General features: G+C 38.5%; 1 protein-coding gene across 6 annotated transcripts in view; it reads right to left on the reverse strand.

The window, feature by feature from the left end:
- The window catches only part of LOC136863957 (glutamic acid-rich protein), a 466,965-nt gene that overhangs the window by 99,619 nt on the left and 350,332 nt on the right, over nucleotides 1–17,014 (reverse strand). For all 6 annotated transcript variants that reach the window (XM_067140416.2, XM_067140414.2, XM_067140413.2 and 3 more), the window contains one exon: nucleotides 9,314–9,426. In XM_067140416.2, the coding sequence (XP_066996517.1) occupies nucleotides 9,314–9,426 (113 nt within the window). The remainder of the gene's footprint in view (nucleotides 1–9,313; nucleotides 9,427–17,014) is intronic.

Genomic DNA, 17,014 nt, shown 5'->3' on the forward strand with positions numbered 1-17,014 from the left:
ATTACAGACCTACGCTGTTTCGCACATTGCGGCGCCATTTACAGGGGACGCAAACCTATGATGTTCATCGCATACGAGTACTGACCAAAGGGACTCGTACCATCCTGTGGTGTTCCTCATACAGTGGGTACCAATCATAGGCAAGCCAGAACCATGGGTTCCCTCATCCCATGGTGTCGCTCATATAGTGCTACTAATTACAGGTACTGTAAAAGCCGTCGAACCCTTGTTTGCTACTAATCACAAACCTATTTGATACCCAACATAGTGGTACTACGCGCAAGTAAAAGCGACCCATGGTGTTCCCCGCGTCGTGGTACTAATCACAAGTAGTTTCATGGTTCCAATTTAATCATCCCTTGGTCGCCCCTTTTAGTTGCCTCTTATGACAGGCAGAGGATACCGTGGGTGAATTCTTCGCCTGCGTCCCCCAGCCACAGGGGGGTATATGTTGGTTTATCCCTGTTGTAAACTTAAATTGCAATACATTCATCGAACAGCCACTATAATTACTTAATCTTGCATAGGAATGATTTCTGTTGTATTTATTGGTCAGAATTAGAACACTCTGGGTAAAATTTGCTTTATGAAAGTGATTTTATAGGCTCCTAAAAGCTTACTGCACTTATTATTCTTGATTTTTGGTGAAGGTCGGTGCAATTCTGGTAGGAACTATGCACAATATTCTTAGAGTACCTGGGTTCTGAAAAGTCCATTAGGGATTTTAAAAAATATTTTGTCAATGATTGTAGTTTCCTCATGGTTTGTAAAATAGCTATTTCACCAAATTCTATAAATTAGTTCTTCAATTTTCTTCTCTTTGTGAATCCAAGAATGTATGTATTGATTAATCTTTCAGGTACCTGATATCACTTTGGGAATTGTTAACATTGAGTGAGTAGGCAATTCTCTGAGATCACACACAAAATTTGCAATGGATGAAAGTTAAATTTTCTTATACTTATTTGTTACGAGTGCTTACTTTTGCTTAAAACACTTCTTGTAACGTGAAGAATTATTTAACAATATACGTGTTAGAATGAATTGTCAGTATATTTCTTCCTTTTCTCCTGTGTTCCTTCTGATTTCTTGAAAGAACTGGCTAAATTACACTGGGTCTTGTTCACAAAGTTTATTTTGTTTTGATTATAATAATTATTCATCTGTATCATCCATGGATACCTTAACATCTCCTGCACATAACTTCAGAATTTTCATTGCGCAATCTCTGCTGTCTAGAGAATCGCTTTGAAATACCATTTTACGGCAAAATGAGTGACCCTCTACCCATTCTGCTGAACAGGAGCGTTACAAAAATGTTGCAATGTTTGGGTTGGGAAGAATTGAGAGAAAGAAGAAGAGCTGCTCGACTAAGAGTTATGTTCCCAGCTGTCAGCGGAGAGATGGCGTGGAATGGCATTAGTAGACGAATAGGTTTGAATGGCGTTTATAAAAGTAGGAAAGATCACAATATGAAGATAAAGTTGGAATTCAAGAGGACAAACTGGGGCAAATATTCATTTATAGGAAGGGGAGTTAGGGATTGGAATAACTTACCAAGGGAGATGTTCAATAAATTTCCAATTTCTTTGAAATCATTTAGGAAAAGGCTAGGAAAGCAACAGATAGGGAGTCTGCCACCTGGGCGACTGCCCTAAATGCAGATCAGTATTGATTGACTGATCCCCAATTAAGTGCCCACAGCATATGATACAACCAGTCACAAGCCCTAGCCGCCTGACCACAAGGAGGGCCACGGCTCAGAATATGTCCACGATGCCCACTCACATTCCATAGCAACTCAAAATTTAAAAATAGGCATTAGGATTCATTTTAGTCAATCTTCAGGATCAGTTTTCCTTCAATCAATCAATCAATCAATCAATCAATCAATCAATCAATCAATCAATCGATGCTGATCTGCATTTAGGGCAGTCGCCAAGGTGGCAGATTCCCTATCCGTTGTTTTCCTAGCCTTTTCAATGACTTCAAAGAAATTGGAAGTTTATTGAACATCTCCCTTGGTAAGTTATTCCAATTCCTAACTCCCCTTCCTACAACCAAATATTTGCCCCAATTTGTCCTCTTGAATTAAAACTTCATCTTCATACTGTGATCTTTCCTACTTAAACTTATTCATCTACTAATGTCATTCCACACCATCTCTCCCCTGACAGCTCGGAACATACCCCTTATAATACCAATATAGTTGGTCCGTTACAGAAATCAATACCTTTATCACATACCCCGTAGTCAAGCAGCTCGTTGTCTTTCTTGCAAGTCCTCCCAGCCCAAACTTTACAACATTTTTGTAACGCAACTCTTTCGTCAGAAAAAAATCAAGCTTCTGTTATTTGGATTTTTTCCAGTACATGAATCAAGTAATCCTGGTGAGGGTCCCATATACTGCTAGTTGGGGTCTTACCAGATACTTATACGCCCTCTCCTTTACATCATTACTACAGCCCCTAAACACCCACATAACCATGTGCAGAGTACTGTACCCTTTATTTGCAATCCCATTTATGTGATTACCCCAATGAAGATCTTTCACCCCATCAGCACAGTAATTAAAACTGAGAGGCCTTTTCTTATTTGTGAAACTCACAACCTGACTTTTAACCCCGTTTATCATCATACCATTGCCTGCTGTCCATCTCACAACATTATCGAGGTCATTTTGCAATTGCTCACAATCTTGAAACTTATTTATTACTCTGTACAGAATAACATCATTTGCAAAAAGCCTTATCTCCGGTTCCACTTCTTTATTCATATCATTTATATATATAAGAAAACATAACGTCCAATAATACTGCCTTGAGGAACTCCCTACTTAAATGATTACAGGGTCAGATAAAGCTTCATTTACTCTTAATTCTCTGAGATCTATTTTCTAGAAAAATAGCAACCCCATTCAGTCACTCTTTTGTCAAGTCCACTTGCACTCATTTGTTGCCAGTAGTCTCCCATGATCCACCCTATCAAATACTTTAGACAGGTCAATCGCGATACAGTTCATTTGACCTCCTGAATCCAAGATCACTACTATCTTGCTGGAATCCTACAAGTTGAGCTTCAGTTGAATAACCTGCCCTAAACCCAAATAACCTTATATTGAACCAGTTATTAATTTTGCAAACATGTCTAACATAAAAATCACAGGAATAGAACCAGCTTTTGGGTGGTTAGGCCGTGTGCATTATGCAGAGTTTCATCCAGACGTGCCATTTGGACTCATCAGCTGGAATGGCACGCCCCTGCAGGACTCTGCTTAGCAGTGGCAGACCAAACTGTGTGGCCCCGCCGTGTTAGCAAATCAAGTTTGCTAACCTGCTAAAGGAGAAATGACTTCTCCGTTTAAAAAATGCTCCCCCATTGGAGATACAAATTCAAAAAAGGCTTTCACGGCCGCAGATCTAAAAATCACAGGAATAGAACCAGCTTTTGGGTGGTTGTCTAATATAATCAGAAAGAAAGCCTTCCCCAAACTTACATGCAACGCATGTCAAACTTACAGGCCTATAATTTTCAGCTTGATGTATATCGCCCTTTCCTTTATACACAGGTGCTACTATAGCAACTCTCCATTCATTTGGTACAGCTCCACCGAGCTCGATAGCTGCAGTCGCTTAAGTGCGGCCAGTATCCAGTAATCGGGAGATAGTGGGTTCGAGCCCCACTGTCGGCAGCCCTGAAGATGGTTTTCCGTGGTTTCCCATTTTCACACCAGGCAAATGCCGGAGCTGTACCTTCATTAAGGCCACGGCCGCTTCCTTCCAATTCCTAGGCCTTCCCTACCTCATCGTCGCCATAAGATATATCTGTGTCGGTGCGACGTAAAGCAAATAGCAAAAAAAAAGGTACAGCTCCTTCATCCAAACAATTACCAAATAAGTACTTCAGATATGGTACTATATCCTAATCCATTGTCTCTAGTATATCCCCATTCCAGCTGTTTTTCTAGTTTTCAACTTTGAATCTTATTGTAAATGTCATTGTTATCATATGTAAATTTTAATACTTCCTTAGCAATAGTCATCTCCTCTACCTGGATATTATCCTTGTAACCAACAACCTTTGCATATTGCTGACTGAATACTTCTGCCTTTTGAAGATCCTTACATACACATTCCCCCTCATTCATGAATGATTCCTGGAATGTCCTTCTTGGAATCTGTTTCTGCCTGAAAGCATCTATATTACCCTACCATTTTTCACTGAAATTTGTATGACTGCAAATTATCCTTGCCGTCATGTTATCCTTAGCTGACTTCTTTGCTAGATTCAATTTCCTAGTAGGTTCCTTCAATTTCTCCTTACATCCACAGCCATTTCTGACTTTCTTTCCTATTTGCACCCCCTCCTTAATCTCTTCATTTCTATATTATAACAAGGTGGGTCTTTACCATTCCTTACCACCTTTAAAGGTACAAACCTGTTTTCACATTCCTGAACAATTGCTTAAACCAATCCCAGAGTCTGTTTACGTTTTTATTTCCCGTTTTCCACCGATCATAGTTACTTTTCAAAAACTCCCTCATGCCAGCTTCATCAGCCATATGGTACTGCGTAATAGTCCTACTTCTAAGACCTCCGTTTCTATTACATTTATTTTTATCGACGACAAAACCAGCTTCATGATCACTAATACCATCTATTACTTCGGTTTCTCTACAGAGCTCATCTGGTTTTACCAGCACCATATCCAGGATATTCTTCTCTCTAGTTGGTTCCATCACTTTCTGAATCAGCTGTCCTTCCCATATTAACTTATTTGCCATTTGTTGGTCATGCTTCCTGTCATTCGCATTACCTTCCCCATTGACATTTGGTAAATTCAGATCTCTCGCTACAGTCACATTCCTTTCCATGTTTTTTCCTCATATAGCTGATATCTTGTCAATACTGAATCAGCATCAGTGCTACCTTTCCCGGTCTGTACACTCCAAAGACATGAAGCTGCCTATTATCTTTAAAAATGAGCCTTATGCCTAGAATTTTATGTTTGCCATCTTTAACTTTTTTGTAGCTTACAAATTCTTCCTTCACCAGAATGAATACTCCCCCTCCCACCATTCCTATCCTATCTCTACAATACACACTCCGGTTCCGTGAGAAAATTTCTGCTTCCATTATATCATTTCTCAGCCATTTTCTCATCCTTTCCGTAGATTAGGCCATCATTCAGGAGAATCTTCTTTGTATTTCAATGGATCAGTGACAAGCTTTTTTTTTAACAACAACTGTTGGCAAATCAGAACCTCAAAATTGATGCACAACAAAAGATTTTTATTTCTGCAACCAAGGCTATACAACATTATTATTATTATTATTATTATTATTATTATTATTATTATTATTATTATTATTATTAATATTATTATAGTAGTAACTCCCAACATTCAATACATTCAATTCATTCTTCAGGTTACAAGAAGAGTTAAAAAAAAAAGCAAGCACCCATAACAAATAAGTTTAAGAAAATTTAACTTTCATCCATTGCAAATCTTGTGTAAGTAATCTCAGAGAATTACCTACTCACTCAATGTTAACAATTCCTAAAGTGATATCCGGTACCTGAAAGATTAATTAATACATACACCTCCAATACACCTTTGTGTGTTCACCACCCTTTGATATAATTGGCCATTTGAGGAATGCTAACACAGCACGAGGAACTCAACCCCCAAAATGCATGGCGCTACAGCCCTGATTGACCTTCAACTAAGTGAGAGTTGCTCAGCCCGAAGGCCTGCAGATTACGAGGTGGCGCATGGTCAGCACTACAGCCGTACAATGAGCAAATCTGAGCTCATTCCACCTCCACTTCGACTACCCAGCAGAACGAACAGAATGAATGTAGCTGGGCAGACTCATACCAGACTCATTGCTGCTCAGTCGAACTGGGAGTATTTGAACAATAAGCTGTATGTGCTAACCAAAACTTGAAACTTGATAACAGGCTTTGAATACCAGACCACTCAATTGTTCAGTCACTCGGTGGGTGATCAAACTGCGAGTTGCTGAAATGTTTCTGCTTCACGTGTGCGCATTACGAGTGTTGCATGCAGCGGCTGTACAAGAAAGGTCTTCAGAGAACCAATGCAAGCAGTAACAGTGTACCAATTAGTGAGTCACTCGAAGTTTCAAGTTTCGAAGCTGCTTAATCTGTCCAGACTTGCTCATTGTGATCAGATAGCATGGACAGTTTGGTAGACTCATTTATTCAGTGAAGTTGAGTGCCTTTTCAGGCTTGGTCCTTCCAAACACTCACTGAACAGAGTGCTCGAGTGGGAAGTTCTGAACGAGTCTAGAATGCTTTACAATAGAAAAGCATTTTGTTACATCCTCCTGTTCAATACATATATCCATCTTTCAATGGAGTGATTTTTAATCAATCATGTTTTGGCTCATTTTGAGCCATCTTCAATGAAAAAATATATTTTGATATATTCAACATCAATTCATGTAGCCTGTAATATATTTTTTCACTGAAGATGGCTCAAAATGAGCCAAAAAATGTTTGATTAAAAATCATTCCATCAAAAGATGGATACAATTATTGAACAGGACGTAACAAAAAGCTTTTCTATTGTAAAGTGAAAACTGTCGATATGGAATGATACTAATATCGTGTAATGAGTCTAGAATGAGTGGGACCAATTTCTAGTAAATGAGTTTGAACAAGTCTACAGGTTGTTTTGGACAGCTGTAGTCAGCACAAGAAATCCTCTATACCATTATTCTTGGTTTTCTAGAGCAGAGCTGCTATCTCACCTTCAAATAACTCCTCAACTGTGTTCAGGTGGGCTGAGTGGACCTCAAAACCAGGCCTGAGATCCAGGTAAATATCTCTGGTCTCAGCAGGAATAGAACCAGAGTTACTCAAGGTTAAAAAATTTATTGTTGAAATGACTATATCATTCAAGTCATTATTACCCTGTTTTTGTGGGAAATTTTTACTACTGACTTCAGGTCTGAAGGACTTTCTTTTCCAATCATACAGGTTGTGTCAAAATGCCAATCAGTGAATTCCCTTGCAGTTTTACATGCTGATAATGTGAAGGGAAATGTAGAATGACAATGAGGCAGAAAAAAAAGAAGAAAAAGCAGTTCAGAACCACTCTGTATTAAGAAGAGGTTCCGCCAAGATTGCAAGCTAGCTGTCATTAGATTAATGATTCACAGCAATCACTTTTGCCATTATCTCAAATACTTAAAATGAAAGAATCCAGAGCTTCTCCTATTAAATCTCTACTCCAGTATACGGAACACAAGTAGATCAGTCATCTTGATCAAGAATACTGTAATGTATTTTCATTCAAATTTTGGCAACCTGCATGTAATATACATAAAATGAAGATGCTTCAATCCAGATGTAGAACATATTAGTAATTCACCTGCTAATTTAAATGTCAACTTTCTTTATTTCTTCATTGTAGATGAAAGGAACAGAGTGAAACAAATAACTGTTGAATCCAAGAAGTAGTCATGGGAAGATTTTCATAATAACCTGGAAAGGCTTGGTCAAGCAACATGGAAACCTTTCTGGACAGTAATAAAGAATGGTTAGAAAGGGAGGGGAAAAAGGAAATGAATAGCGTTTTGAGTAAATCAAGTGAACTCTTAGCAGATCCCAGGGAATCCCTGGATATGTTGAGGGAATATTTTGAAAATCCCTCAACATAAAAGGACATTTTTCAGTTGATGTCATTATCAACTGAGCTCATGTGGAGGATGACAATGATGTTAGTGAAATTACGCTTGAGGAAGTGGAAACGATACAGTGGGAAGGCGAAGATGAAATGGCTTCAAAGATTAATAAAATTAGCATGGAATGTTAGTAAGGTACCAGCTGATAGGACAAAAGCAGTAACTGCACCTATCTATCAGCAAGGAAATAAGAAGGATTGCAACAAATGTAAAGGTATTTCATTGATCAGTATACAAGGCAATATGTTCACTGGCAGTTTGGAAGGAAGGGTGCGATCACTGGTTGAAAGAGTAAGTTGGATGAAAACCAGTGCAATTGCAGACCACAGAGAGACTGTCAGGATCGGATTTCCTGTACGCCAGGTAACCGAAGAATGCTACGAGAGGAACTGACATTATGTTCATGTTACAAAGATCCAGAGAAGGCACACAACAGAGTACTGAGGGATTATGGGATTAAGAGTAAATAATCAAAAGCAGTCTTGACAGTTACGTTACAGTTAAGAATTGATGGTAGAATGAGTTTTTGGTTCAAGGTACTTACAAGGATTAGACAAGGCTGTAATCTTTCATCTCTGTTGTTAATAGTTTACATGGATCATCTGCTGAAAGGTATAGTGACAGGGAGGTATTCAGTTCAGTGGAAATGTAGTGAGCAATTTGACCTATGCTGACAACTTGGTCTTAATGGCAGACTATGCTGAAAAGCCAGCAGTCTAATATCTTGCAACTTGAAAATAGGTGCAGCGAGCACAATATGAGAATTAGCATTACTAAGACCAAAGTGATGTCAGTAAGTAAGAATCTTTTGGGAACTGAATGTCACATTGGGAATTCAAAACTGGAACATGTAGATAATTTCAGTTATTTAGTATGTGTCTTCTCCCAGAATGGTAGTATAGTAAGCGAGACTGAATGAAGATGCAGCATAGCTAATGCAGCGAGATCACAGCTGCGATCTGTAAGAAAGAAGACAACTTCCAGACAAAACTATCTGTGCACTGGACTGTTTTCAGACCAACTTAGGAGCAACAGACATGAAAGTAGGTAGAGTGATCGCTGGGACAAACAGGTGGGAACATTGGTAGGAAGGTACTTGGAATGAGAAGATAAATGCTAAGTCATGGATGAACTCTACGGAATCACAGTGTACATAAACCGGCTTTGGTGGCGGGGTCCTGCAAGGTGAACGGGGGTGATAGGTTACCTAGGAGAATAATGGGCTCTGTCATGGAGGGTAAGAGAGGGTATGAGAAGTAGAGGGAGACCAATGCAACAATGTTTAGAATCATTTTTTAATGATTTAAAGATAAGATATATGGAAGTAAATGAGGCCACAGAGCTAGTTACAAACAGAGGATTGTGGAGGCATTTATTGGATTCACAGAGGTCTGCAGTCTGAATGCTGAAAGGCATAACAATCTAAAATAAATGTGTATGTATCTTCTATCTCATATGCATCACTAATCATCCACATCACTTTAATACTCTTAACTACTCTTACAGAAATATCATGAAAGGAAATGTTAGACAAATTTTGTCCTTATCCTGTTTATAACACATAGAAAACCTACACTCAACAACAATTAATTCTTACCCTCTTACTGTCGTCCTTAATCTGCGGAGATTTTACAGGTGACATAAGGAGTGGGGGTTGCTGAGTCTTCGCATCTAACTCGAGAAATAGACTGCGAGACTTCTTGGATATGCCTATAAAATCAATGCAGAAAAACAAAAAATTAGTTTATCTTTAAAAATGCAGAAGCTGGTGTAATTCACAGTATATTCTTACTATTCTTATGTAGTGGACATCAATGGTCAGGAATTTATTGAATTCACATTAAGGAAACTAGCCAGAGACTATACATGGTTCTATGAAAATGAACATTAACACATAACTATTATTATTATTATTATTATTATTATTATTATTATTATTATTATTATTATTATTAACAATTTTCTTTAAGGACTACTGTACATTTAACAAACTGCAGCCTTAAATTTCAGTAACAGGTGTGATCATCATTACATTAACAAATATTTTTGTTGATGACATATATAATGCGATTCTCCAGAATTTCCTAACAGAAGGTATAGCAATCAATACCTATTTCCTCAAAATTATTTAATACTAAGTCTAACCATCAGTTTGTAAGCCTACCTCTAGTTTTCTTATAACTGATGGTCAAGTTAGAAATGTAGGTAAAATCTACTCCACACATTCACATCATGTGTCCACACTATTAATATCAATATGTACATCACCCTTCGAAGATTTAATTTTTAACTTTAAATTTCTTCATCATCAAACTCAGAATCCCTACACATCATGCTTATCAGCATCTTTCTATTTTTACATAAATTCATCAAACAAACAAAATTAGATTCCATTAGGTATTTGAAGTGACGATGGACTGATCAGAGAAAAATGAAGTGAACAAGTTTGGTGAAGACAAACATTCTTCTTGAAGGATACTGCACATCATAACTAAGAGATCTATACATTTACTTTCCCACATCTTGTTGTTCTTACTGGCTATCGTTATTGGATTCTACATCACTAACTACTTTTACTGTTTTCGCAGATGCCTATAACCGATGATAACTGTAATTTGTGTGTGACAGTGTTACATTTATAATGTTAAACTAGTTGTAATTTGCTGTATTGCTGAATGTACAACAAACTGTTCACATATTCTGTGATGGGTGGAAGTCATTATCATCCTTTGCCACTTTTCCCAGGCCCTGGTAATGCTGAGGTGTAAACAATGTTGTACATGTGATTATCCTATTAAACATACTCACAAAAAATATGGATCTGGTATCTACTGACCTGACATCTAACATCTTAAACACGGAGGCCACCCCTCACCTAATCAAACTTTATTATAAACCTAATCACCTTATCACTAGTAAGTTACTTCTCACTCTAATTGTAATCGTAAAAATCTCAAACCTCTTCCAAGGGCTCTTACAGCAAAAATTCTAATGGCTAAACCTATACGAGTATCCCACCCCTTATTAACCCCTTATTAAAAATGGTTCATAGCCGAATATCCTTCCTGATACCAACTCTATGTGGAGGGATGTACTCATGAATGCAGCTTGATCTCACAGTTGTAATACTTTTCTGTGCTAATGTCCTACACTGGTCTTTATGCATTTAGAATATAATAATGTTATAATTTGTTTTAACTGTAGGGTATTCTTCCAAACTATTTTTTTTAGAAGACCTTTACTATTTTTTGTAATCAAATATCATCACAAGGATACAGTATATCCTAATTTGGTTCCTAACCTGTTAGAGGAGAGATTCTCGATGAGGCTATGTGTAAGTAGGGTAGCATTCGATGGGGGACTGGTGCTCAGCCCAGAGGCCTGCAAATTATAAGGTGTCTTGTGGTCTGCATGAATAATCTTCTTGGCTGTTATTCTTGGCTCCCTCGACTGGGGAGGCCACCTCACTGTCAGATAGCTCCCCAATTGTAATCATGTAGGCCGAGTGGACCTTGAACCCGCCCTGGGATGCAGGCAAAAATCGCTAACCTGGCTGGAAATTGAACCCAGGGCCTCCAGGTAAGAGGCAGGCATGCTACCCCTACACCGTGGGGCCAGCAATGGCCAGCAAGTAGAACTGGCTGAGTAAGCACAGAGGATGCACCTGGATGTGTTATAGAGTTAATGATATGTGGTTAAGAGGAGATAAGTAGGAAGAGGTCATTATAAAATATTTTCAGTAAGTGTTAAAAAGGGAAGGGCAGATTGTGGGGTATGACTGTTCATCAGGAATACTACTGCACACAACATAGCTTTTGTTAGGCACATGAAGAGTGATTGAGAAGTGTGTAAATTTGGCTGCTGGAGGAATTAAGACGAGAATTGTCTCAGTGTATTAACCATGAGAAGGTGCAGACGACGAAGTTGACAAGATTTATGAAGCACTGAGTGCCATAGTGAGGATCAACAGCAAGGAATGGGCGATTTCAATGCGAGAGTCTGAAATAGAACTGAAGGATACGAAAAGGTGATTGGGTAAATGAAAAGAAGACATGGGAGCTACTGTACAAGGAATGAGAAGCATTTACTAGACTTCTGTGTTAGGGTGGGATTAGCAGGTTACGAATACATTCTTCAAGCATAAGGATATGCAATGCTAAACATGGGATGGTAGGGGCACAAGATCCATATCATAACAGACTTTGCACTCACAAAATCTATTACGAATGTGCAGGTATTCCAGGGAATTTTTTATGGTACAGACCACTATCTGATCTGTAGTGAACTAAGTATCTCTAGGACTAGCAAAAAAAGTGAAATCTATCTGCAGACGACTAAGGGTAGAAAATTTTCAGGACAAGAAATCTAGACAGAGGTACATTGATAGGATTAGTACCCCCTATAAGGTTCCAAACAAGAGAAAGTAAGAAAGTTCAGAATAGAAGACATACAGGGATGCTGTGGTAGAAACAGCAAAGGAATGCCTGGGAACAACTGTGTGTAAAGATGGGAAAAACAAACATCTTGGTGGAGTAATAAAGTGACGACAACTTTTAAACGTAAAAGGAAGGCGTATCAGAAATGGCTCGAAACAAGGACTGATGCCGAGAGGGAATTGTACATAGATGAAAGAAAGAGCAAAACAAATAATTGTTGAATTCAAGAACAAGTCGTGGGAAAATTTCAGTAATAACCTGGAAAGGCAAAGAAAAGCGGCAGGGAAACCTTTCTGGACAGTCCTTTGTCATAAAGCAGCAGGGAAAGATGAAATTAGCCCTGAAGTGGTGAAGTATAGTGGGAAGGTAGGGATAAAATTTCACTGATCAGTATACCAGGCAAGGTGTTTGCTGTCATGTTGGAGGGATGCATACAATCAGTGGTTAAGAATAAGTTGGATAAAACTAGTGCGGTTTCAGGTCACAGAGGGGCTGCGAGGATCAGATTTTCAGTATGTGCCAGGTAACTGAAAAATGCTATGAGTGGAATAGACAGTTATGTTAATGTTTCATAGATCTAGAGAATGCACATGACAGAGTAAGAAGGGGAAAGAAATGTTAGCCATTCTGGGTGAGTATGGGATTAGGTTTAGATTATTAAAAGCAATCAAAGGTATTTATGTTGACAATTGGGCTGCCTTGAGAAATGATGGTAGAATTAGTTCTTGGTTCAACGTACTTACAGGAATTAGACAAGGCTGTAATCTTTCAACTTTGTTGTTCATAGTTTACATGGATCATCTACTGAAAGGTATAATGTGACTGAGGGATTCATATGGGAGGAAATGCAGTAAGCAGTTTAGCCTACGCCAACGATCTGGTCGTATTAGCAGACAGTGCTGAAAACCTGCAGTCTTATATCTTGGAACCTGAAAACAGGTGCAATGAGTATGATATGACAATTAGCCTTTCCAAGACTAGTGATGTCAGTAGGTACGAAACATAAGAGAATTGAGACATGAAAGTAGCAAAAATGATCACTGGTACAAATGGGTGGAAACAATGCTGGAAGAGTACTTGGAATGAGGAGATAAAAGCTAAGTTATGAATGAACTCAATTGATGAGGCTGTGTGCATGAACTGGCTTTGGTGGTGCGGTCATATGAGGTGAATGGAGGAGTAGAGGTTACTTAGGATAATAATGGACTCTGTAATGGAGGGTAAGAGAAAACAACAAAACGCTTATTTCTTTATGTTCAAAAGAGATTAAAAATACAAATTTTCACGTCTATAACATGTTAAGTTTTTGAGATACACTGTAGAGATGCTCATTTAAAAATTCACCCTCTTTTTCCAATTCCCCTTAAGTGGATTTTCTGAAAAATTATCTTTCTTTACTTTTACAAGAGATTCCAAATACCAATTTTCACGATTGTAACATCTTCAGTTTTTGAGATATAAGTGTCCTCATAAAAGGTATTTAACTCCCTTTCCCCCTTTCTTCACCCATACCTGCCAACTTTTAGAAACCAAAAATATGAAGATTTTTTAATTCCTGGATTTCATCACATATATTCCACCACGGTCTAGGTGAAAAAAGGTCAAGATAAAAGGCATACATATCTACAGTTACAATGCGAATTGACCGTTAAATTTCAAATCTTAAACTACCAAAACATAAAAATTGTTACAAGAAAATGTACCTTATTATCATTTATGACACTTAAATGAATAATAATATTTATGTCACACCGACACATGCAACAAAATGCATAATATCGTATTTTCTCGCGTAATTAACGCACTTTTTGACGAAAAATACAGGCGAAAACAACGGATGCGTAAATTATTCAAGGAATTAAGATATTTACAATTCATTTACATTTAAAAGATGCATCATATATAATATAAAAACACAACTGGTTCAACTCGTTTGCGGTTATCGTCATTTGGCGTAAAATTCCGGAGTGAGATTTTTCCTGAAAATTTAAATAGGGTACATCAGGTAAGTTAGACACGTGGGATTGAAGTACCGACTGGAAAATATTCTTCCCATTACGAGCTGACAATACGACCTGGAGTGAAAACATGAATAAAAGTACAATTCATGTAATGCCATAACAATGACATACCGGCAAAAAAAACTGTCCAACACGAGAAGGGCCGGGCATCGAAGGAGGGACCCTGCTACATTACCCCAAACCGTTTGTATCCAATCTTGTACGAGTGACGTGTCCATCCATCCTCCTCCTTGAATACGAACGTGGATCACTCGCGGAAATTTTGCTTTGGGCATTGTTTTTCGTTTTAGATCATTGTAAGGTGTAAGCTTTCTGAGATCAGCTGTTATAGCAAGCATTGCAGTACATCGTTGTTTTTTGCTTCCAGTAGCGCGTACGATAACACTGTATGATCCTTTCTTATCGATTGTTCGACTTTGTGGCATATGGAAACTGATTGGCGTCTGATCTGCGGTTTCTATAAGGGAGATCAAATATTCCTCACTTTACGCTTCTCAATCACAAAATGATGAAAATGGTTTAAATCATTCGTCATTTTTTGGCATGATGATGCTCTTCGCTGAAGAGGAAGTCCATTTCTCTTCATAAAATTAATCAAGACTCGGCTAACCTTCAAATCCGAGACACTGATTCCATGTGCAGCGGTTATTTCACATTCTTTAAAATACTGCATTTCGTGAGAAATTGCTTATCCAATGTTGCGTCACAAAATCATATATTTAAGCAGATCCTTCTCTACTTGCAGAAACTTGCCCCTTTTTGGTCCGCGAAATGCTTTGCGAGACATGTTGGCCGCTTGACGTGCACTTCTGTTACCGCGGTAGCGCACGTTTCATTTGGGCATTGAATACTCGCTGCCCTCTTCCCGTATGTTTCGGTGTAACTGATCACCGCGAGTTAGTATGATGCAGTATTACTCGAATACTGTGGACTGACAATTTTGAGATCACAGAATGTCCCGTACCCGAAACACTCGTAAAACTAGTGCCGGCTAATAACAGCACGTTGCCCTGTATCTGGAATGCCCGCTTTCGCAATAGGAAGCCTGCTACTTGAGTAGTTGACATCTTTATTTCGAAACGCATCCGGAGCTGCGTGATGGATGTTCGAAGTTGCGGGAGCGTCATATACGTGAACATTTGTTTTTGTCCACTTCGGACCCAAAAATATTGGGATGCGTAAATTATGCAAGGGCGTTAATTACGTGAAAGAATATGGTAGTTTTTTATCAGACGGTAAAATGAACGGAAATTTATAGGTATCTCTGAACACTTGGAGACAACGTTTGTTATATTTTTGGCCTTAACGAGAAAATAAACTACCTGAAACTGTCACCGACACAACCCACTTAAAAACATTCAACTCATTAAAATGATGCACTTAAATGCGTGAAACTACCACATACAAAACAATTCTATATGTCCCATACATTATTAACATACGACTTTGGCAGTGGGGGAAAGCATACAAATGCAAGAAAAAAAGGGGCCTAAAACTCTGACGAAACTACGCACAGAAACGATGTTAACAGCGCGCGAACAACAATAATAAACTCATTCTTTCACCCCGATTAACTGAGTCGCTAGCGCGCGCCAGCCTGTCTTGCTTGCAGGACAATTGACGCCCCAAATCCCCAGCTGTACAAAGCGGACACGCTGCTGTGGTGAGCGGGAAACACGATACACGAAGGCGCAGGACGAAATACTCATGAAATAAAGCATCATATAAATACTCTTGAAAATGAGGTTTCGTAAATTACACAAACACATAAGAATTTATAGTAGGGGAAGAGTATTGGCTGTACTAGAAGTTATATTGGTCAAAAATAGGAAGAAGTAAAAATAAATCGGAAAATCGGAAGACGAGTTAAAAACCGGAAAGTTTCCGGGTAAATCGGAAGGGTTGGCAGGTATGCTTCACCCCTTTAATGGGATTTTCAAAAAAAAAAAAAAAAGTGTTTATTTTCAAAGGAAATTCCAAATACCAATTTTTATGCCTGTAAACTTCTAAGCTTTTGAGATATAGATATCCTCATTTTAAAAATTCACCCCCGTTTTCACCCCCTTAGCGACGGAATATCCAAAAATGCTCCCTCAGTGAGCACCTATACCCTAATATAAATGTATCCTCAAAATTTCATTTACTACCGTAAACAGCAAAGAGGTGAATTAAAAAGTTTCTTGAAATGGAAGATGTTTGCATGCAGCAAGACATTAAATTACGGAAATTAATTTGCTGACTCAAATCTTAGCAGTAACTATGGAGATCTCCAGGATTTGACTAGGCCCTCAAAACCTGATACTTGCTAACAGTGAATGAGCGAATGCACAGGACCGTTCTGAAAAGAATTACAACTCTCACAACAGTCTTTGTTGGGTCTGGTGTAAATTGTTACTGCAATCATAACACCTCTGCAGAAAGTACTGTATACATTCTTCTGTGTAAGAACAGTTCCAGTACATATGTAGAGGTTTTGGAAAGTCAGATCCACCAGCCCACTGCCCAGCCAGCCTTTTAGGTGGACACACTATTCACCACAACATGGAAAGTTCTATCCTATCAGTAAATCCTATTTTGAAGACAAGGCAAGATAGGAAATTCTTGCCAGCCAATACTACTGTCAGCATAATTGTACACACAACTCTTCAAAACTGTCTGTTAAAATGTGTATAATTTCACATATTTTTGGCTCTAGAAGACATGCAATAAACAATCCATGAATTGAAGAATAAAATGAAATGGTGTATGGCTTTAGTGCCGGGAGTGTCCAAGGACATGTTCGGCTTGCCAGGTGCAGGTCTTTTGATTTGACTCCCATAGGCGACCTGCGCGTCATGATAA

Source organism: Anabrus simplex, chromosome 2 (assembly GCF_040414725.1).
Source record: "Anabrus simplex isolate iqAnaSimp1 chromosome 2, ASM4041472v1, whole genome shotgun sequence".
NCBI classification, from domain to species: Eukaryota; Metazoa; Arthropoda; class Insecta; order Orthoptera; family Tettigoniidae; genus Anabrus; species Anabrus simplex.